Below are 23,899 nucleotides of genomic sequence, written 5' to 3'. Positions count from 1 at the left end.
GTCCAGGACACTGGCCGATAATGTCTGTAAAATGGTGATAATAATAGTACGTATCTCATAGGTTTGTCATGAGTATTAAATGAGAAGCACAGTTCCTAGCACATAGGAAGTGCTAAATGACTGTTAGCTGCTATTATTACTATTATTACCCTTATGTTTATTATTAAAGCAGGTCAAGATCACAATCAGAAGTGGTGATCACCAGCGTGGACTTTGATATCCTGGAGACCTGGGTTCAAGCCCTGGCTCTGATTCTTAGTAGCTCTGTGTCCTTGGACAAGTTACTTGACATCACTAAGCTTTCATATCTCCATCTGTAAAGTGGGTATGGATAACAGTACCTACCTCAAAGGAAGACTGTATGAACCAATTGAGACGATGCTTATAAATGTTTAGCAACAGTACTAGGCACTAAATATTAATGGTTATCATTATATTGAGGCAACCTAGACAGTTTATTAGCTTTCTATTGTTGCTGTAACAAATTACCACAAACTTAGTGACTTAAAACAACGTCCAGTTCTGTAGTTCAGAGGTCTGAAATGGGTCTCACTGGGCTAAATCAAGGTTTCGGCAGGACTGCATTCCTTTCTGGGAGATCTAGGGAAGGTTCGGTCTTCTTGCACTTTCCAGCTTCTAGAGGCCCTGCACTCCTCGGCACGAGGCCCTCTTCTTCCATCTTCAAAGCCAGTAATGTTGGGCAGAAAGCTCAGCTGAATTGAGTCCTTCTCATGGTGCCATCTCTGGTCTAACCTGATTCCTTCTTTTACGTTTTTTTTTGGCCACGACCAGGGCCAGGGATTGAACCCAGGCCACTGCAGTGAAAGTGCTGAGTCCTAACCACTGGATCGCCAGGAAATTCCCATCTTTCTTCTACTTTTAAGGACCCTTGTGATTATACTGTGCCCACCCTGATAATCCAGGATATTCCCATTATTTTAAGGCCAGCTGATTAGCAACCTTAATTCCATCTGCAACTTTCATTCCCCTTTGCTATGTAATCTAGCATATTCATAGGTTCAGGGGCATTATTGTGCCTACCACAGGTAAGACCAAACGTGAGCACAGTCAACCTGTCATGAATTTCCTTCCCATGTGGGACTCGCGAGGGGAGTGGGCACAGGGACCAGGGTGCACTCAAGCAAGTCCATCATGTCATGTCCACATATGGACTCAGTAGCCCTGGCCTGAGGTGGGCACAGGCCTCTATTGAGTCTCTGGAGGTGCACTGCCTTAAATGAAGAAAAATACTTTTCTTTCCATTTATATTTTAAATAAAATGATTATTTTTATACTGAGTTCAACATAAGTATCTTTGAATTAGACCAGGAACGGTGGATACACACATTGGCCTCCGTGTCCCTATTGTGTACTCAAGGCAAACATTCCTATTCAATCATAGCACTCTTTGTGGCCTCAGAATCCTTCTGAACACAGCTCCCCAGGCACTCAACACCAGCTAGCTGACACTGGCACATGAAATTACTTTTAAAACACTATTTGCCATAGCTATATTAGGCAGTAAGTCCTAGTAGTAGCAGATACTACTTTTGTAATAATAAAGAAGAGAAAAGAAAAAGTACCTGGTGGTTTGGAGTTAATGAGAGATAAAACCCTCAAACTGTAAATTTGACAACCCATGTGTACATACAACCTAGGCACACAGTAACACATGAGCGACTGAAATAGAAAATTCTGGAGGTGAAGGGAGTCCGTTTCCAGACAAAGGACATTTTGAAAAGGAAAGCACAGCAACAGATCCCTGTGTCCCTGGATGCTCAGGGTTTGTACTTCAGATTCTAAGCATTTAACCTTCACCACTCAGGTAAAAATAAACTGAAATGTGCTGAAACCTGCTGGTCTAAGGAAAAAGTGCAAAGTTCTTTCATTTCATTGGGAAAAAACCCCAAAACGATAACAAGGAAACTCTGGGGCCAGTCTCCTTCTGGGAAAAGCCAGCTGCAGTGTTACACTGTACTTTTTCAAGGGAGTCAATCCCAAAGAAACCATTCCTGGGAAGAAAGAAGCTTGAACAGATGAAGAGAAGGCAGGCAGGCAAGCAATTAAGGAATGAGTCAAGAGCAATAACGAATTTTCAAAGAAGCTCATGGGATACTCCTCATGGGACATAAATCTAGATCACTCGGCTGCAGCGGAAACTCCATCCAGATTATGTGTTGTTAATTTAACAGAAAACCTAATCTGAGTATGTAATACAGTAAAATGTCAGATACTGAGAGACTATTCTTCTGGAAAGGCTCTCAAACCCTGAAAGCAGGCCAAAAGAATTTTTTTTCAGCAAGTGCTTTTGTGGCCAGAAAAGAGGCTTAGAACAAGGATAGCATGGTAAAACATTTGAAGAAAACCTGAAACCCGATTGGTGCCATTTGCACGCAGGTGGAATGGACTGCTGTGATTGACCATGTCAATAAGAAAGTCCAACCTTCCCATACCCTCATGGAAAAGTGAGAGGAAGGAGAGAGATAGACAGAGACAGAGAGGCAGAGACAGGGATAGAGAGAAAGAGATAGTCACACACATGCAGAGGTTGGGGGGGAAGGAGAGGGAGAGAAAGGGAGAGAGACAATGAGACAATGAGACGCAAAGAAAGAGGGAGTTGGGGGAGGGGAGAGACAGAGACAGAAACAGAGACAGAGAAACAGACACAGAGAGAGGAGAAATGGCATTCTGAAATTAGAGGTGCTAAGGAGTGATTGACATTGAAAAAAGCTAAGCATGAAAGCGTTAGGAGAAGCAGCATGCTAACTTTTGTGGATTTCTTAGCAGACAAGTACCTTAGTGCGGTGCTCCTGGTAAGCACACAGCCCTCTGTCCTGCAGGAATGAGTCCAGGGGACGAGTTCCTGATGGGGTGTAGTGGGTACTATGACTTGCTAAGTCACAGGCACCCCTCCCCCAATCCATTCTCTACTAGCTGCCCTCTCGAGGGCACCGTGTCTTTTTCCTCAATCGTACTGTCACAGTTTGTAATTATATATTCAGTTATGCAGTACCTTTGTTTAATATCCAACTCTCCCGCTAGAAGGGAAGCTCTGGAAGGCAGGGATCATGCCAGCTTATTTACTGACTCCTCATCACCTGGCACAGTGACTTAAACACTCAAGGGGGTCGATAAATGTTGTTGAATGAATGAATGTGAGAATGGACAAACTAATGAGTAATAAGCAAATGAATACATGGATATGGAGATCTTTGGGCTTTGTTAAGGAATCTGGGCATTTCCCAAGCTGAGAAAAGAGAAGGGCAATTCAGGCAGCAGGAACAGCACAAGCAAATGTATGGAGACAAGAAAGAAAAGGCAGCTGGGAGCGGCCAAAGATGTCCCACCTTCGGGGACATCTAACAGATATCTCACTACCACCTATCGGGGAAGTGAAGTCCTTGCATTGGAACGTCAACAAACAATTCCACACCACAACATCTAGGATGACTTCTTATTTTCTGGTAACTCTCAAATTCAAGAAATAATTGAGCACCTGTTGTGTACAGCCTGTGGATGATACACGCTTCCTAACTGAAGTAGGAGCAGGTGAGCAGAGAAGCATGTACATAACCAGAGTGCAAACTGATCTGTATGACGTGCCCCGAGGAAGGTGTGACCCACAGCTGTGCAGGTGCAGAGGGGAGCAAGGTCGCTGCTGATGGTGAGGATTTTATCTTATTAATTTAAAAACATTCAATCCAGCATGCTTTCACTAAGTGCCTATCTCCACAACACAATTCTTGTACATCTAGAGGAGGGAAAAGCTACAGAAGTCAGGAAGTGCCTTGAGGATCCCTCTGCTTCACCAGGTCAGTTTCAGCCCCAGACAAGACAGGAACAGCCAACCCTGCCTCAGAGGGACTTCCTTGCTGGTAAGACCTCATGCCTTGCACCCAGCCCCACTGCCTCTAAGGCACTTCTTGGCTCTACTAGCGAGGGTCTTCCCAAGATGAATAGCAGGAGGATGGCAGAGACTCCGCGGCTGCAGGAAGGAAGACTCTTGAGAGAAAAGTGTGCAGATGGGGAAGGCAGCATGTTCCAGTAACTTAATTTTACTTACAAATGGTCCTTCAGGTGGGCTCAGACCTTACATGGCTGGGCTATGAGGCTGTTCACTGGGCCCAGTTATGCCCCCAGATCAGAGGGGACCCCGCTCACAGAGACTGTAACCAGAGAGCTCCAGTAAAGAAAACACTGCTGGAGCTGATCTGTTACAAAGACGGCAGTTACCAAGGAGGTTGCTAAGGGAAGTCAGCAAGTTAGCTGGGGCTTAGTTGGCTCTCCACTGCACACAAACTTGAGCCACAGACCCAGGTGGAGGGAGCAGGGGCGCAAAAGAAACGTTCAACGCAAGAGTCACAAGAAGCAGAACAGCCCTCTGGGATGGATTAGAGTGACACGTGTGAGTTTAGTTTCTAGTAGTGAGACATCGCATCTTTCTCCTTTTACTCCTCTCTCCTGATGCAGAAAGACAGACCTCTGAGATTGTCAAGCAGCACTAAATCCACAAGCGGATTACCTTTGAAACAGCTGGACAAGGGCCTCCCAGAAATGGCTCCCGAGGCCTTAGTACCCAGAGCCTCATCAAAGTGCCCAGTCACTGGGTGAGGCTTTCCACACAAAACGTATTACCTAAGTCAAAGGACCACCAGGACCACCGTATCATTCTCTGAAGGCAGGGATAGAAGCAAACAAAGTAAATGAGAAAAAAATCAGGAGATAGTGAAGACACCTAAAGAGAGGTGTGCTGTGATTTTTAGTTAGTGTTTGCAGAAGCTTACCCTAAGAACATTTATTTCTTATATAGTGCGGTGTGGAAAATGATGGTTTATATCTGTGGGCGTTTGAACACAAAATTCTCAAGAGAATTGGGAGCAACATTGAAAGCCTGATAACAAAGACGCAGTTACCACCTGGTGGCAGCATATCTAAACTAAAGACAGTATGAGGAGTGTGTGTGTGCCTGTGTGTGTGTGTGCATGCGCGCGTGTGCACACGCACCCACGCACGCAAGTTCAGGGGAAGGATCATAAAATCTCAGGATCAGAACCCAACATCGCTGCCCAGCCCCTTCATTCAACACTGGGAGTTTCCCTGACAATCTTCCTACTTAGTGGTTGTTTGGATTCCCTTTGGGGACCTCATTACTACTATCCCCTTTCCAAAACTCAAGTCAGAAAGAGGCAGATTTGTCCCAACACAATCAGATGACCTCCAAAGCAGTGGTAAAGAGATGGCATAGAGCCTGCACTCCATAATGTTTGTCCTGTGAGTGAATGAATGAATGAGTGAGCGAGTGAGTCAGCTAGTGAATAAACATGGCCTAGTTTCCTTCCTATTTTCAGCCTCTAAGGTTGAATGGTAACAAAGGTGGGGCACTGATAACCTCCGTTATTTAGATTTAGGAAATAGCTCCCCTGTAAGTATCCGTCCCAGGGCTGGCAAGTTCTGGCCCTAGAAGAAGGGCAGACCAGGAGGGTCCTCTAGCTCAGTGGGCAGCTGACAGACTTGACCCCAGGGAATATGCAGACCCAGATTCCTGACCTAGTTCTCCCTCGATTAGACTTAAGTAAGTTACTAAATCTTGGAGCCTTAGCGGTCTCCTCTATAAAATGAAGATAACTTTATCCACCAAGCCCCAGGACGCTCAGATGAGATCACAGAGATGAAAGCAGTGTGTTGACTTGAAAGGGCCAGAAGATGACTGTGCGGGCTGGTGTTACAAATATGCATCTTAGATTTATCAGTCTGTCCTACTTATTTATGACCTAAACTGCCTTCTCCCCTAGAGAGTCACTGGTAGTAAGATGAATGGTTCCTCCCCAGGTACAAGTTGCTGCTGCTTCTGGGCCAGTAGGTAAGTGGTCATTCTCAAGATTAAACTACGGAGACAGAAACATAAATCATATCTAGATTCAGAAAATTCAGAGTTTATATGATCTGGCAAGTGAAAACTGCGGTGGGTTTCCTCTGCCCATTCCCCAAACAGCGGACTTCTACAGCCTGCCTGTTGGTGGCCTCCTTCTAGCTCCACGGCAACCAGAATTCCCCCCATCCCCACCCCCTGGAACTTTACAAGATGCCACTGGCCGCAAACCAGGCAAGCTCCATAGCGCTCCACCGCCTTGGGAAGTGCTGGAGAGGCTCAGTGCTCCCGCCGCGAGAGGCCCAGCAGACAGGAGTAGTGGGATGGCTGCTGTTAGCATTCCCTACCGCTTTGCACTGCTGTGGTGGGGGGTTTCCTGTGTTGGAGCACCCAGAGGGATAACAGGTGTTAAGGCTCTCTGTCAACACTAAACCAACTGCCAGTAAAGTGCGGGATCCTTCAACTGTTCAACTGCCCCACCGTAGGGACACAGGGCAGAAATGATGCTGCATGGTCTCTGGCTTCCCAGAGGGGTACCAGCTTTTCTCCAAATGTTCTTTTGTGAGTGAGTCTCTGTTCCAGACTGAAAAGGACTGTGTCTTCCCTCCACCCCGTTGTCTCACCAAAAACCAGGAGCGGGAGCGGCAAGTAGCAGAAACACAGATGCTCCAGAATGCCTGTTGGGTACGTGGAGAGACGGGTGGATGTGCAAGGGTAGGGGGTGCCAGAGGCTGTTTTGTGAGCTCACATCTGGGCCGCAAAAAGAGGAAGCGTGGCTGGAGCCGCTAGATGGTTTTTCTAAAAGAAACCACGACTAAAATTTGTGGTGTTAGACGGAAACTTCTGGCACAGCATAAGGAATATGGTTCTAAAGACAGCGAGACCTGGGTTCAAACCTGGATTCTATCACTTATTAGCTGTGAGACTTTGGCGGAGTTGCTTAACCTCTCTGTGCCTCAGTTTCCTCATTTGTAAAGCGCGGGTTAATAAAAGCACCCCTGTATGGCTGCTTTGAGGATTCAGTGAGGTAGAGGGTGTGGATGGTGAGGATGACGCCTTCCCTCCTCACCTTCCTGCTGGGTCACGGCTCATTCGGGAAGAGCTTCCACAAGTACTTCAAGTCCTTCCAGTTAGGTGCTGGGAGAGAGCTTCTACCGCTCTTTCCCTCTTTCTTCTCCTCCCCCAGAGGAGCAGCCAATCTGACTAGCAAGCACCTAACAACCACTGGACCACATCTTCCAGGTGTTAGGGTTGCAGTGTAAAAGGCTCTGCTGGTGTCAGGGTTCACCTCTGGCCCCCTGACCTGCCCACATTTCCTGCTCCAAAGCACCCTCTTAATGCCTGCTTTTCCGTTCATGGATGGGAAAATCAGGCCCAACTCCTTGTGGGCCCAGGTCCCCGTGGTCTTCTCCTCAGGCTGAAAATTGGCAATACTCAATCTAGCCCATTCCAGAAATTCCTCTATCAATAAAGCTGATGGATGCATTGATAGGTATTTGGCTTGTCTTTCTTGAATCTATTTATTAGACCAGAGGGAAGGAGGGAGAAGTTGTAGGCAGTGTTTCAGAGCTCTTAGCATCTCGTAGCAAATGGTGGTAACATATAAAGAAGGCCCTTCGAGGGCCGGTTGTGTGGTCCTCCTGCTTCAACCCTGATATGTGCATCGAAAGCCAATGTTTATTTAGACAAGTTCTCAAGGGGAGTGGCACTGCCCTCTAGAGGGTGTTTGGAAAATCTATGAGGGTATTTTGGGTTGTCACCATGATGCAGGGACACTATTGGCATTTAGCAGAAGGGAGAAAGATGCTAGACAAACTTCAGTGTGGGGGACAGCCTTGTTTTGTGTCCCTCATGACTTTTAAATATTTCACTAGATACACATATGGGTTAAAAAAATAATTGCTTATGATACATATTTATACATACGTGTATATTTGTACATATCTGTTTATATGTATATGTATATGTGTATATTTTTAAATTTAATATCAGCAGGTATAAGGAAAAATATGGGCAAAAATCCCCACCAAACTATTACAAGTGCTATATTGGTTGGTTGAGTGGAGTCATGAACTTTTAATAACTCAGTTATACATTTCTTTTTTGTTTCCAATTTTTGGAAGAATGTATTATTTTTGCTATTAAAAAGAATTAAGATTTAAAAAATTGGGCAAAATTTGTTAAGCAATTTATAAAAAAATCATATCCTGGAGATATGATATTTTGGAAATAAGTTTATTATATATTAATCCAGTAAAATCAGGTTATCAAGAAAACCCTGCTTATAATTTTCTGAGCCTAGAAGCTAAACTGCTTCATTTATAAAATACAACTTGTATTTTTGCATGGTTTTGATATACACCAAATTTTCCAGGAATTCAATTACTATGAAAATGGAGAAGAGAATGTGAGGAATCATTCACCATTTAGGAAAATCCAGGTATTGATGCCAGCGCTGCTGGTGGTATCCAAGTCACTGATACAATAAACATGTCGGTCAGCACTTGAGGCTGTGACATTGGCAGTGATTCTGAATGTAGGTGACTGCAACTGACTAATGCACTATGTCCTTGTATGGAGGCACATCTGAGCATTTCCTCTCCTATGAGTTCTCTTCTATATTTCAATTGGGACATATATTTGATTTCTAAAAATTTCATATGTAGGTAGGTTATATTATATGTATCTCATGTCAGGGTAGTAGCGGGGGCATTACAAAATGTTTGCTATAAAAAGGGCCCGTTGGAACTGACGGAGTCAAAAGCCACTGATTTCGCTTCTGGATCACAAGGCAACGCCTTCATCGACTCTGACTTCCAGGCCCTTGCTTAAACTTTCCAGTCACAAAGCAGTCATAGCAGAGGAAGTTTGGAGAATGATTCTGCTTGTCACAGCACATGATGACCTGTCTAACTTTGTGTAAAATGGGATCTTCATCACTCCGGAGTGGGGCAGGGGTAAGCAAGGGAATTTCCCCACACAAAGAAGAAGGAAGAAATGCATTTCTCAGCAGAAAGATGGAAGCAGAACTGCGCTGTGCTACTTACAGAGGTCCTCGGTGGCAGCTGGGACAAAGGCCACCATGGACTCATACAGGTCCTCGTCACAGCCGGGGTTGAGGGAGCACTTCATGAGCAGGTCTGTGGAAAGGTGGGCCATGGACTCATACACAGCGTCAGCCTCCTCCCCTTGCATCAGTTCCTCTTTAATGTGACTCTTCAGCATGTCCACAGTTTCCTGAAAGAGAAGGTGGAACCCCACAGGCGCACTGACACAGCCGGGCTCTCTGGGTAGAGTCAGGCCCTCGAGTGGGCTTGTGACAGCAAAGTAAAGCCTCACACGCATCAGGGTTGCAACTATGTGTGCATGTCTGTATTTCCCACCACACTGAAAGCCCCTTGAGGCCAGGCTCGTAGTCCTTTTCTTTGTTTTATGTTCTTTGTTTTAATCTTTGTATCTTCCTCCAACACTAAGAACAGAGGAGACACCTGTTAAATGTCCAGTGCCCAGAGGATACAAATTTAAAACTTTCTCGTGGGTACCTATTATGTGTCAGGGACGGTGCTATGGATGTGCCTATACATTATCTCATGGCATCCTTTCCACCACTGCTTCAGAGTGTCTCCTGTTCCCTGGTCAAAAGATGAGAAAACCAAAGCTCAGAAAAATCTAGTGCCTTATTCATGGGTCTGCAATCCTGGCTTCTGACCTTTCTACTATACCCTAGTGGTTCCTCAAATGGCAACAAATGGCACACGAAGGTATAACCCTTGCTGATTAGCCAAATGGAAATTCAAATGGGCTAAACAGGGCTGCAGCCAAGGTGCTCTTGCGCTTGTGTGTAGTCAGAAGTCCCTTGGGGACTTGGTCCACTAGTTCCTTCCTGTTCCTTCCACCTGTTCCTTCCATTAGGCTGCTTAAAAGTGCCTGACAGCACACTGCTCCAAAGTGCCCGCCTCAGTTTTACATCCTGTGCCCAAGAGGAGAGACGGTCTTGGGTGAAATGCCCTGAAGTCAGAGAGGCCCCCTTTGTCATTCTGCCTCCAGGTGGTTGTGAAGCCAGAGAGGTGGCTTCTCTGAAACCCCTGCACAACTTTTCCTCGTAAGAAACTTTGTGTTTCACAATCCTTATTTCAGCATCAACCCACAAAAATCCTCATTTTCATCATCACTACCCCGAGAGAGCTAATCTGCTATCTGACACTCTGTGTTGGTTTCCTGATGAGCCCCAAGGAGTGGACCAGGTGACAGCTGTGGAGTGTTGGAGACTCAAGGTCTGGCATTTGGTTCTGATATGGTGGAAAGAGGAAATGGGACGGTTCTTAGAGGTCATGAACAACACGGAGGAGCAACCTTTTGGGGGCAATGCTGGAGATGCATCGGTTGAAGTGATTGTAGTTAGAAAACAAAGATGATGTGACAAATGTGAACCAGATTAACTTCAGTGCAAACTGGAAGTGCATCTTTCCACGTCCCTGTGACAGAAAGTAGGGTAATGCTCCCCAGCTTTAGCATCAGCTACGTTCCAATCCTACCTCCACCCTGACTAGTGTGGGACCCTTGGCACAATGACTCGGCCTTTCTAGGCCCTTTTCCTCCTTTGTTGAAGAGAGAGAACAATACTGTCAACCTCAAAGGACTGGGGTGAGGATTAAAGGAGACAATGCATTTGCCAATCAACTAAATTCAATAGATAGTAGTGATTAATATGAATACAGTATGTTCTTAATAAAAACTATTGGCAGGGGGGGCTTCCCTGGTGGCGCAGTGGCTGAGAATCTGCCTGCCAATGCAGGGGACACGGGTTCGAGCCCTGGTCTGGGAGGATCCCACATGCCGCGGAACGGCTAGGCCCATGAGCCACAATTACTGAGCCTGCGCGTCTGGAGCCTGTGCTCCACAACACGAGAGGCCGCGATAGTGAGAGGCCCGCGCATCGCGATGAAGAGTGGTCCCCGCTTGCCACAACTAGAGAAAGCCCTCGCACAGAAACGAAGACCCAACACAGCCAAAAATAAATAATAAATAAATAACAAATAAATTAAAAAAAAAAAAAAAAAAAAAAAAAAAAAAAAAAAAAACTATTGGCAGGGAAATGAAACACTGCATTTTATACATTTGTGACTCCAAAGTAAAGTGAAGTAAATACTCCTGGACTGTAAGTACCTTTTAGCCTCATTTATGTCAATAATGCCCCAAACAGGCACTCATGCTATTCTGTTTATTCAGTACATTTAATCACCCCCCAGATTTTGGGAGGCCTCCTCTGTATGTCTCAGTGAGTCGTTGCCTTGTAGATTGTCAAGCACAGAGCAGAAAGCTAAGTTTCCGGGGAGATGTCAGGCTCACTCCTGTCTGGAGGTAGCGTTTATTGTTCCTTTTGAGGTCACAGCCACATGTGAGAGGATAAGCTATTCCCACGTCACTGCTGTGAATTGTGAAAATGGAGGAAAACCAGAAAAGGGTCGAGACAGGAAGGGCAGCTGCCTCCAAAGCAATGGAAGCAATATTGGGGCATGGAACAAGGCCTAGGCATGGGATGAGCTTACACTTAAAGAAAGACTCAGAAGTCAGTGATCAAGGAGGATCTGTGGGTCCCAAACCAGGGGAGCAGATAAACCTTAAGACGGGCAGGGGCTCAGAAAGAGAGAGAGGCTGTCAGCAGAAGGTGGGGCCTCACGGTTGGCCTCCCTGAAGCCTCAGGTGCAGAGCTTTACTGTGGTCTCTGCTAAGGAAGGAACCAAGCCTAACAGTTCACCTGGGCCTGACGGTGGGCGAGGGAGCTGGGAGCATCCTGCCAAGTACCTTGGAGGTGGGTGGGGAGGTGACTGAGAAAGAGGGCTCAGCATCTACCTTCAGCAGATTGACTCTATCAATGCTCTGTAAATTCTTCGAGGGTGGATCTCAGTGCTTTATACATATTATTTCTTCTTATTCTCAAAACAACCGTAAGGGTAGAATTATTATAAACTTTCTCCCGCATATCACGAAACTGAGGGAGACAGAGGACAGATACATGATTTGCCCAAAGGCACATGGCTGACAAGTATTGGTGAGGAATTTGGATCCAGGTCCATGTGACTCCAGAACTCATCTCTTAAGCCCACGCATACTGGCCCTGCCAGAAGAGGCACGTGAGGACCTGCTAGAGATGAAATCCACCCAGGTCTTCAGTGAAAAGGCAGCCCTGGGACCACATGGTGCATTTCCAATCCTAGAGCGTCTCCTGCCTTGACCTTACCACATACTCGTCGATGAACTGCCGCAGGTCCCGGAAGCCGTGCTTCTCGGCAATGGTGTTGGGGTAGTGGCCGTGCTTGTTGGCCACACTGTAGGCCTGTAGGGCTCCTGGGCAGGTGAGCAACAAGGCAGTGAGATTCTTCAGTCCATACTTGGCAGCAAAGTGCAACAAAGTGGGCAGCTCTTCATCCCTCTGATCTGAAAAATTGTCAAGGAAAACTTAATGGTCAGATAAAAAGGAAGGCATGGGGTGGTGGGGGGACTTCCCTGGAGGTCCAGTGGTTAAGACTCTGCACTTCCACTGCAGGGGTCGCAGGTTTGATCCCTGGTCAGGGAACTAAGATTCCACTTGCCGCATGGCACGGCCAAAAGATTAAAAAAAAAAAAAAAAAGGAAGGCACGGGGCACCTTGCTCATGGAGATGAAGCTAGAAGCCTAGTATGGTATCCAGCAGGTGCTCAATCATTACTTCTTGGTTGATTGACCTAACATCTAACAGCTTCCTCTGTGGCACCACTGAAGATGACAGAAGAAATGATATGTCAATTAATTAGCAAATCTAATCATTAATATCCTACCTTCTTTCTTTAAAAGGATTGGGGAATCCTGAGAAATAATACTAGTTCAAAATGTGCCGATGTTCTAAGGGCTTAAACGGCAGCCACAAAGTACAACAGGGATCATGTTTTGACCTTCTCTTAAAATTTCGGAGCACTTTAAAACAATTGCTTTATGCTGATTAAAAGAAAGAAATCCTGGGACTTCCCTGGCGGTCCAGTGGTTAGAACTCAGCGTTTTCACTGCCGTGGGCACGGGTTTTATCCCTGGTCGGGGAACTAAGATCCCGCAAGCCATGTGGCGCAGCCAAAAAAAAAAAAAAAAAAAAAAATCCATCTTCTTAGCTCTTACACCCAATTTCATAAAGTATGCCAAGTAATCCTGGGGCGGTTACTTAGCCTTTCTGTGGCCCTTAGTTTTGAACTAGAAAATATTTCCAGACTATCTCAAAGGGACCTGGAAGGATTAACAAGATTGTTTTCAATGAGCTCTTTGTTTAGGACAGGTTTTGAATGATGGTATTAATGCGTGGGAACCCCAGGATGCCCATTAACCCTCTGATTTGTGGGAAACAAAGTACTCCTGAGAGTCATTGGATCCCCATGACACCCTCCACCTACTAATATCTGGATACAGCAAGTTAAACTCAACCAAGGAAATAGACGTGTTTGTGTTGTGGAGTTGGGGTACAAACCTTTTTTTAAAATTTTCATAAAAGTTGATTTCTAAACCCAAGAGTGATAGACAGATGTATATATACATAAATTTTTTATGTGCATATATATATATATATATATATATATATATATATATATATACACACACACACATACATATGTATTTTTTTTAATAAGACAAACCCAGCTTCCTATTCACCAGGATATGATCCTTGGAACGAAGGTCTGAAAATGTCCCCAGGATCCCCCATGATTGTCAAACTATGAAATACTCTCTCCTGAGCCTCAAGTTCAAGAATAGAGAATATTAACACCTGTTGGAAGTGACGTAAGAACATTCCACAGTAGGAAAATGGAGAGAGGCAACAAGAGAATGCGCCCAGGAGAAGGACATGAAGGTAATATAACCTCATCCTTATGGTTCTCGGAGGCTGTGGAAGGATGGAACGCAGGCACTGGGTAACCAGGGGCTTGGGTCCCATTTGTGTAGTGCAGCTGAGATGTGAAGGAAGAGTGGTGACTACAAAAGAACCGTACCAGGCATTCTGTCCAGCGCGCCAGGCACCATCCCCATGCAAGTGCTCCTCCCAGCTCCCGGCATGTCACATATGCCCATGAGACTGCTCCTCCCTCATCAAACAAATATTTGTTTTGAGCCTACAGTGAGCCACCAGGCACTGTCCCTGTTGTCATCCAGCTGACAGACTAGCAAAAAAGACAGACACAGCTGAAGAGTACAAGAACCCAACATGCTAGGGGAGCTGCAGCACGTAGATGGAACCTACCTGAGGAAGTGCTGCAGGAGGAGGGGAGGAAGAAACTGTGTTCCCATGGGTCGAGGTGGCAAGAGGCAGGGCGGGATTTTCATTAGGTAAAAGAAGTTCATACCTTCCACAGAGCAGAGCACAGAAGCCAAGGGAGAGAGTAGAGAGAGGTGAGAGCAGAAATGCAGCAGGAGCCCCTTGGGAAGGCCTTGTATAAAGGTTGAGGAGTTTGGACTTTATCTGGAAGACAAGTGGGAAACACAAAGGGTTTTTAGTAAGGGGATGACATATTCAGATTTACAATTTGGAGGAATCCCGGGCTAGCCAGAGAAGAATGACTGCTTCTCAGAGGATGAGCTGTAGAGCAGGAGCCAGCAGAAAACACGAGCACGGGCTGACTGCACACTGAAACCGACAAACTGGAATCAACCCACTGCTGGTTTCCTGAGGTTTGACTGTTGACTTACTTGTCATCATATCTTCCTCTTCCAGCTGGTTGATTCCAAAGAGGTGCAGCCCACTTGCAGGGATGTTGTTCTTTAGGGACTCTGTTAGCAGTTTATCAAGGGTCTCTGTGTTGTAGGGCACAATTTTAAAGGCCTAAATACAAAAGTGAAGATGGTCAGATTTTAAATCCAGCTATCTCCCATCCAGCAGATTGGAGACTGGTGAACCATGAGCAGAAACTACAGGTTCAGAAAACTCCAGCGTCCTTTCACCATCCTTACCTGACACATGAACTCCACGGGATTTGCAGCATTGGACAATAAATTCCCAATTTCCTCCATGTCAGTATAATAGCTGATAATGGTTTCGCACACCACTAAATCCCCAGAATATATCTTCAGAGAAACATTCCCAGATGAAAGGTCTGAACAGAAGAAAAGATACTATAAAACTGCTCTTTTTTTTGTAGTACAAGAGTACAGGGAAAAGCGTTCATGGATTACTTAAATGGTGAAGAAATTAATTGGGGACTGGAAGAATGACCTTGGAGGTGAGCTGCAGGATTGGGAAGTGAGGGAAACAGGAGAAGTAGCGGTGGGCACACTAACACACGGGAGGGCTCTGAGTCAGAGGAATTATCCTCACTGGGTCTGCAATTTAACTTTCGGAAGATTTTCACCTGTTTTGCTCATTACTGTAGGCCCAGTGTCACAACAGACAGGAAGAAGAGTTGTATTTAAAGCACTTTATACAAAGGCCAGTGGTCGCCAGAGGTGGGACCTGGCGGTGGGACTCCGAGCTTCCGCCCCATTGGGCAAGTAGAATTGATTCACTTGCTCTGCTGCTGTCATTACTATGTGCTCTCCTTGGGTGCTCTCTCTCTTCTACACCACAGGAAGGGGTTTTGAGGGGGAAAGAGAAAATTAAAAATACACCAACCACAAAGATTCGATTCACAAAAGAGGAAATGCGACAAGTAGAGAACATGGAAAAAATATTTAACCTCACTAGAAATCAAAGGAATGCAAATTAAAACAATGGACTACTTTTTAGAAACATATCAAATTAGCAAAAATATTCAAAGTGATAATGCCTAGCATTGGTGACAGTATAGCAAATAAACGAGAAAAGTAATATTTCATAAAGCAATTAAGCACTATCTTCCAGGACCCTTAAAAATGCCCATTGTTTCAGGGATTCCATCTCAAGGACATAATCCTAAACACAAAAGAAAAAAACCCTGCCTGCATAAAGACACTCAATATATCATCATTTAAAACAATAAGACAATAAAACCAGACATAGAGAATGGACTTGAGGACACGGGGCGGGGGAAGGGTAAGCTGGGACGAAGTGAGAGAGTGGCACTGACATATATACACTACCAAATGTAAAATAGATAGCTAGTGGGAAGCAGCCGCATAGCACAGGGAGATCAGCTCAGTGCTTTGTGACCACCTAGAGGGGTGGGATAGGGAGGGTGGGTGGGAGACGTAAGAGGGAGGGGATATGGGGATATATGTATACATATAGCTGATTCACTTTGCTATACAGCAGAAACTAACACACCATTGTAAAGCAATTATGCTCCAATAAAGATGTTAAAAAAAAAACTAACTAACTAAATAAGACAATAAGAAATCAGAAATTACATAAATATGCAACAATGAGGAAATGAAAAATTAAAAGATGATACTTCTATTCAACTGAGTATTATACAGCTTTAAACATTATGGTTTTAAGATATAGATCCAACACAAGGGACTGGTTTTATAAATTATGGTACATCTATACAATGGATTACCTTGCAACCATTAAGCATCATTTTGTAAAAGACCATTTATTAACATGGGAAAATATTCATAGTGTATTTCCAGGTAACAAAAGTTGGCTACAAGACATAAAGCTATGTACACAGATGTGGGAAAATACAGAAACCAGTGATTTCCTTGGCAGGGTGGGCATATGGGTAATTTTCTATCTACTTTCTTTTATGGTTACTGTATTCTCCAAGTTTGCTGTATTGAGCACACATTACTTTTGTAATAGAAAAAATATGTTATAAAATGGAAAGTTACAAACTCCCTATAATAGTACAGGGGTAAAGGGATGAAGAGAGAATAAATTAAGATTACATAAAGAAAAACGGAATATAAGGTAATAGATACTATTAGAACAACTATGTTTACAAAAATTATGAAAAAAGGCAAAAAAGACTGAGTGGTAGGGTGTCAGATGACTTTTTTCCCTACTTTTCCTATTTTTCTCTAATTTCAAAAAATGTTAATATATGAACTTTATAAACATTTTTATATTTATATATTTTAGTATATCCATCTCCCCCCGCCCCAATCACATGTGCGTGTTTATATAACTTCCTTTTCCTTTAAATAGAACATGGCAACCAAATCCAAATCTTGGCTGTCACTTTTCTCAGTGGCTGATGAAGACAGCTGTCGGCAAGTAAAAGAAAGTAAGAGGGGGGTCTCGTCACATGATGCCTAATTTCTGGAGGTAAATGGGGGCTACTTACTGGGAGCTTTCATGGAAACGGTGTACTCATTCTCCAGCTTGGCTTCCACCCTTATCGAGGGAGAATCCTCAGGAGAAAATTCGGCTTCTGTTGTCACCCTCTCATCCAGCTTACATCTCACAATGACGTAGACAGTGGTTTCTGCCTGGAACAGGAAACCAGTAATTGTCCCTTCTCCCTCCTGTTAGGGTGCTGAGCCAGAGGGCCTCCCCAGCTTCTGCAGCCGCAGCTCTACCTAGTGAGGCTGTTCCAGAGCAGGGTGGGGTCTGCAGTCCAGTGGCGGGCAGTGACTGCTTGCCATGGGTCCCAACAAGACAAGTTACAAAAACCAAGAGTGAACATTTATAAACCTAAATAGCAATTTGATAGAGTAATTTTATGTCTGTCAAACCTAATAATAATTTTAAAACCTGGGGCTTGTATTTAATTTTTATAGCATTTCTTTTTTGTTGTATATTATAAAAGTATTGGCCCATGGCAGAATTGGAAATTTAAAACAACAAAAATTTTTTAAAGTTCTTCACCACAGATAGTTTGAGAAACACTATTCTAGATCAGCCTTGCTACTCAAAGCGAGGCCAAGGGACCAGCAGCATTGGCGTTCCTGAAAGCTTGTTAGAAATGCAGAATCTCAAGCCTGCCTGGACCGACCACACCAGAGTCTGCATTTTACCAAGACCCCTGGGTGACTCATGCACCTTACAGAGTGAGAGGTACTGATTTAGAGAAGCCCTCTTGGGTTCCGCAATTTATGCTGTTCTTAGATAGACGAAAATAACTTACTGGAGGATTAATTTTCCCAAGGCACTGAGCAACCTAAGTAGCTACTTTACATTGCTTTGAGACCTCCTGCCAAACCTGCTAAATGGAATTATCTGTTTTACTGGGCTGGCTACGCAGTTAAGCTCTTAAGACATTGAACTGGAAAGAACAGGCCCTCCAAAAAGCAGGGGAAAAGGAGAAATTTCTGGCCATAGCTAACCCCCAAATGTTCATTGTAAGATTCTGCTCTCAAGCCCTTATAGTAGGCCATCGTGACAAGGGCCACGATGCCAGAACAGGTGGGAAGGGGATGTGGTCCCGGCTCACGGAGACTGCTTAGGGTGAATGTGCATGTGTTTGTGGTTGAACTGACTCCCACTGCAGGTCCGGCCCTCTCCCACCTGCCCCTTCTCCCAGGGAGCATGGGGAGCCAGAGAAGACGAGTGTGTCTCTCCTGTTGACAGTCATGACGCAACCCCAGCCCAGCCGCCCCAGGAGCCAGGGACCTGGAGCAGGCAACAGTGAGAATCCTGGGTCAGCAGCAACCAGCACAGAAGAAGGAGCCAAAGCCTGGAAAACCAGGCGGCATGGGAGGGGCATCATCCTTTAGTTCTAAACCCCCTCCCCACAGGCACCCACCAGCGTGGTCTCAGGATGAAAGGGGCGTGGGGCAGGCAGGAAGGAGTACGAGAGGACTAGAAACTGAAATGCCCACTACAAAGGCCTGGACAGTAAGGAAAAGGAGTGAAGTGGGTACAAAGAAAGGGGAGTGATGAGAACCAGTGACCTGGGGATGCACAGCCCCATCTAAAGGGTCACTTGGCCCAGCTGCTCATCTCAGGCCTGGTATTACCAGATTCTGATTCAAAGGAGGCTAGAAACAGGTTTTCATGCCTAACTCTTTAAAACACTGTGCAGCTGGAACCAAACATGTCTATGAGTTCAATCCAGCCCAAGGCAGCAGTTTGCAGCCCTCATGGAGGGAGTCCTTGCCCAATGCTTCGTGGCCTCAGGCTGCGCAGAAAACCACTCACAAGTGCAGGGAAGCTAGGACTTCCCATTTCCATGGCCATCATGCCCTCTTGCCTACAGAAGCCCACAGTGGCAAACTTAGCACAGGGCTCCTACCCACAAAAAAGTGTTTCACTGCTCTGAACCAATATCACACATTTCTCATCAGGAAAAGAAAGATAATGAAAAACTATCAATACTATGGTAGGATTCAAATGACAGTGGCCCATCAGTTGGCCACCACATTCAGGTCACCTCTTAACATAGGTCCTACCCCTGAAAACGTTAGTCACATGCTCAGGCATTAATTTTCTCCCTTTTGCAAGCAATGCTGGGCAGCAAGTTTCAGCCATCGAGCTTCAAGGCACTCATTTGGGCCGTAAAGGGGGCCAGTTGATGGAGAAACAAGCTCTCAAAATGCCCAGCGCTAGGCTGGAAGGAACAGACCCAGGCCTCTAACTCCAGGGTTGGCATTTAAGTGCTTTGTAATGTTCATGTCTGCTGGTCTTCAACATGTTCTAAGTTTTTGATCATGAACTTAATGTCTTAGATTGATGACACATACATTCCTGGGCTCGTCTCCCTTTGACTTAAAGGAGTGAGGTGTGCCCAGGGCCCAGGTACTGGGGGTCTCAGGGTAGCTAGTGCACAGGGAAACCCCATGGGAAGGCTGGGATTACAGTAAGATGCAACAGGAGAACCCCGCTCCCTTTACTACAACAAACTTCTACTGAAAAGCCCCAAAGCCCATGCTCCAACATCCACCCAGCCCCAGCAGTTCCTACCCCACAGCGGATGCGGTCCGGCTGCACCACCATCAGGTTCCCAGGTGAAGTCTTCGGTGGCAGGCTCTGCTGCTCCGAGTAGGGAAGGATCTTCTCGTCCTCGGTCTCAGTGTCAGTGACTGAGTCGCAGCCAGAATCTATGGCACAGAGAACACGGCTGAATGGAAAGAGAAGGAAGCAGTGCTGGGCATGTCCCACCCCCATTAAAACCCCAAAAGTTACCAAATAGGAAATGGCTCCGACCGTCAAACAAATACAGGCTGAAGGTAGTGACTCAGGAAATCATGAAAGAGGACCTCATGGGGAAAAGTCAGCCACCATGGAGGCCATGAGGGTAGGGTGAAAGCAAGAGGACGATGGTGTGGAGAAAAGCCAAAAAATCTGAGGCAGGCTGCTGTCTGAGGCTGACAGGTCTAGTCGCAAACAACAGACTTCTGGAAGCTTTACCTCTGGACTTCTTGCAGGGCTGGCTTCAGTGATTGTGAGGAAAGAGGCCCCTTCTCCTCAGGGGGGATCAAGAACGGACTGTCCACTTAAAGGTCATCTTTTGAACATCAAGTAAAACCTGCGCTTTCCAGGAAGCGATTATTCCTCAGGGTCATGGCTAGCTAACGTTCTCCCTCTGGAGCAAGGGTAAAAAGCAATCAGTTTCAACAAATCTTAGAGTATAACCGGGTTCCAAATCAGTATCACAGCCAACACCTCTGCTGTGGGAAGATTAGAGTGTGCACAGATTCAGTGAAGGCGAGCAGGGGTGTGCAGATAGGGTGTGGCACAGAATGAGATAATGCTGAGATGGGGTAAGTGGAACCTACCAGAGTTCTAGGGCGGGGGCTCTTAACCAGGGCTCATTGATTGATAGGGTACCTGTGTGCAAGATTGTGTGTGTGTGTGCATGTGTGTGTGCGTGTGTGTGTGTGTTCCTCAAAGAGGAACAAAATGGTTAAGAATGGCTACAAGGAGAGGGAAGGTTCATCTAGTCCCTTCGTTGGGCTTGCTCTTCTCCATTCCTAAACCACTGACAGAGCCAGACAAACATACTAGGTACTGCAAGGACATGAAGGTGAACCAGACATCCATCCTACCTTTAGAGAGTCCGCAATCTAAAAGGGCTGGTGAGAGGTAGGGGTTAACTTGGCTGATTCCTGCAGGCTGGCCTCCCACGGAAGGAGTGCAATCCTTCCTGGGAGAAAGCTGGGGTGGCAGACCAGGCCACTGATAGGTCCCCACAGAAAGCTGTAACACAAGCTTGCACTCTAGATCCCAGGTCATGCCAGGGGAGGGCTGTGCTCCCACAGCCATGAAGGCTGAGGTGGCAGAGCAGGGATGGGGAACCAAGAACCACCATGTCCTAGGGCTATAACTGTGAGGCAAGGGCCTCCGGGGACCTTCTCAGGCCGGGGGAGGGGCTGAGGCTTCCCAGATACGCAATTTAAAAGCCCCACAGCCTTGGACAGGGGTCTTGTCCTAGAGCCTGACGTGTGTGCTGACAGATGTCTACACAAGACCCCAAAGTGTGATGGGCAGTGAGGCACATACTCCTGCTGCTTGTCCCCTCTCTGTGATTTCTGCCAAGATGCACTATTCCAGAAGGCCGGGCTGAGTGCAGCCTGGTCTCTGACCTTGTTCACACAGCAGGAATCCAGGCAGATCTTAGTGCTAAGAGAGCGGGCAAAGAACCCTGGGAGTTTCAAGGAGGAACTGTTTATCACTAGGCATCAGAACCATCAATCTCCTCTATCTTTCCTTTCCTTTCAGTCCTACTGACTCCCCACTTACTCAGTGCTAATTATCCCCCTGCAAAGGCTAAGTGCAGTAGTCTTCCCACCTCTCTGCTGTCCAAGCCAAATTAACCGAAGGCTGCCATTTTCTCCATTGGATCTGCCCTTCCCCACCTCCTTTTCTCCTTGACTGGTTACTACTAAAATGGCCAGGGACCATCTCCATGGACAGAGCTGTACATGCCATCCAAGCAACTCCCACCCACCACGGGAATCTGTGAAAGAAAGAGCCAAAAAATCAGGGATAATTGATATTCTTCTTCTTAATAATTATATAACACCACATCAAGCTTTAATTTTGTATTATTTGATGCCTGAACATGCCATTTTTTCATTTCTGAGGTTCTTCCTGGATGAGAAAATAACCCCATTGACTTAAAACATTCAGTCAGTTTCTTAAAGCTGCAAGAAGCTCCCTGGAACTACTTATCATTCTAGAATTGTTTAGACACTATCCTGTGTGGCTAGCATGGTGGGTACCAACCTATTATAATTTACTGTACAGGTATCATTGGGATAGACCCACAGTACAGTCTGTTGTTCCAAAAAAGAAATTTCTTCAAGGACTTCCCTGGTGGCGCAGTGGTTAAGAATCTGCCTACCAATGCAGGGGACACGGGTTCAAGTCCTGGTCCCGGAAGATCCCACATGCCACAGGACAACAAAGCCCATGCACCACAACTACTGAGCCTGCGCTCTAGAGCCCACAAGCCACAACTACTGAGCCCGCATACCACAACTACTGAAGCCCGTGCGCCTAGAGCCCATGCTTCGCAACAAGAGAAGCCACCACAATGAGAAGCCCGTGCACCACAATGAACAGTAGCCCCCGCTCGCCACAACTAAAGAAAGCCCGTGCGCAGCAACGCAATGCAGCCATAAATGAATTAATTAATTAATTTAAAAAAAGAAAATCTCTTCATTTCTCCCAAATTACTGACCCAATTAGTTGGCTGGCCAAAGAGTCAAACCTCTAGTAAATATAATCAAGAAAAGAACAGAGAAATAGAAATAAGCCAAATAAGAAAGAGACGATAACAACAGATATGGAGAAGAATTTTAGAAACATACTGATGTGAAAACTCATTGCTAAGAGTTTTTTTTTTAATTTCAATACAATTTTTATAGAAAAATATAAATTACCAAAATTGTCTCAAAATAAGTAGAAAATCTGACTAAAACAATAATCACACAGAAAATTTTTCTCACTTTTCAAATAAAATGTAAAGTACAGGTCACACACCCACTGCTGCATTGAATTTTAAATTGTAGTTGCCATGATGTTTTTCTTTACAACATTTAATTTTCCTATCTAGGAAAATTCCATTTATATAGGTTTTGTGTCTCCTACTAAAGTTTAAAAAACAATAAAGGATAGTTTTATTTTATATTAAATTTATAAAAAAAATTAAACCGAGCAATTAAATACAATAGACAACCCCCAAATCAAGTTTCATTCTCATAAATACTTAATATGTGGTAAAGAAAGCACTAAAAATCAGTACAGAATAAAGAAAATGGTTGGTGAGGATGACTCAGCAGATGGTACTGAAAAAATTTAGCTATTTGGGGTAGGCATGGAGGGACAGAGAGACTGTTTAGAATCTTCCTAATTCTTATACACTCCAAAATAAAATTTAGATGGATTATAGATTGAAATGAACAATGAAAACAAATTTTTAAAATTAAGATAAAAATATGGTTGAAAATTTTATCATTGTTTTGGGAAAAGATTTGCTTACCTTAAAAACAACTGAAGAAATACAATCTAAAAAGCAATAGAGTTGTGACATGAATTTAAAACTTTAGTAAACAAGTTTATAAAAACCTAAAAACTAAATTGTAATGCTTTGGCAGCATTAGTCATAATAGCCACAGGTGGAAACAACCCAATTGTCCATTCTTTGATGAATGGATTGACAAATTATTCAGCCATAAAAAGGAATAAAATACCAATATATGCTACAACATAGATGAACGTTGAAAACATTATGCTGAGTGAAAGAAACCAGCCACAAAAGACCACATATTATATGATTCCAAATATACGATATGTCTGGAATAGGCACATCTATAGAAACAGAAAGTAGATTAGTTATTGCCTAGGGCTGGGGTTCTTGGGAAGCTGGGGGAGGTTGGGAGATGATAGCTAAAGGGTGTGCGGTTTCCTTTTGAGGTGATGAAAATATTCTAGAATTGATTGTAGTGATAGTTGCACAAGTCTGTGAATATACAAAAACATCATTCAATTGTATACTTTAAATGGGTAAATTGTTTGTTATGTGAATTATATCTCAATAAAACTGTTACCAAAAAATTCAATGGCAAACGACAAATTGGTTAAAAAATTTGACATAAATATGCCAAGGGGCTGATCTCCTTAATATATGAAGAGGTCATAGAAATCTCTTTAAAAATACCCAAAGCCCAATAAGTAGATAATTCACAAAGGAAGAAATAAAACTTACCTCC

The 23,899-nt window shown here is 44.7% G+C and overlaps 2 protein-coding genes across 2 annotated transcripts in view; both read right to left on the bottom strand.

The window, feature by feature from the left end:
• Positions 1–23,899, bottom strand: part of LOC132350387 (phosphoinositide 3-kinase adapter protein 1) — a 96,615-nt gene that overhangs the window by 39,866 nt on the left and 32,850 nt on the right. Inside the window, exons 2-7 of the mRNA XM_059899561.1 lie at positions 19,647–19,783; positions 17,089–17,233; positions 14,837–14,979; positions 14,576–14,708; positions 12,111–12,307; positions 8,917–9,106 (exon numbers count right to left, since the gene is read on the bottom strand). Of these exons, the coding sequence (XP_059755544.1) occupies positions 8,917–9,106; positions 12,111–12,307; positions 14,576–14,708; positions 14,837–14,979; positions 17,089–17,233; positions 19,647–19,679 (841 nt within the window). The 5' untranslated portion in view covers positions 19,680–19,783. The remainder of the gene's footprint in view (positions 1–8,916; positions 9,107–12,110; positions 12,308–14,575; positions 14,709–14,836; positions 14,980–17,088; positions 17,234–19,646; positions 19,784–23,899) is intronic.
• LOC132350389 (phosphoinositide 3-kinase adapter protein 1-like) overlaps positions 20,210–23,899 on the bottom strand; it is a 50,670-nt gene continuing 46,980 nt past the window's right edge. The window contains exon 3 of the mRNA XM_059899562.1: positions 20,210–20,268. Coding sequence (XP_059755545.1) covers positions 20,255–20,268 — 14 coding nt within the window. The 3' untranslated portion in view covers positions 20,210–20,254. The remainder of the gene's footprint in view (positions 20,269–23,899) is intronic.

Source organism: Balaenoptera ricei, chromosome 16 (genome assembly GCF_028023285.1).
Source record: "Balaenoptera ricei isolate mBalRic1 chromosome 16, mBalRic1.hap2, whole genome shotgun sequence".
Lineage (NCBI taxonomy): Eukaryota > Metazoa > Chordata > Mammalia > Artiodactyla > Balaenopteridae > Balaenoptera > Balaenoptera ricei.
This window is presented reverse-complemented; position numbering and strand designations above follow the sequence as displayed.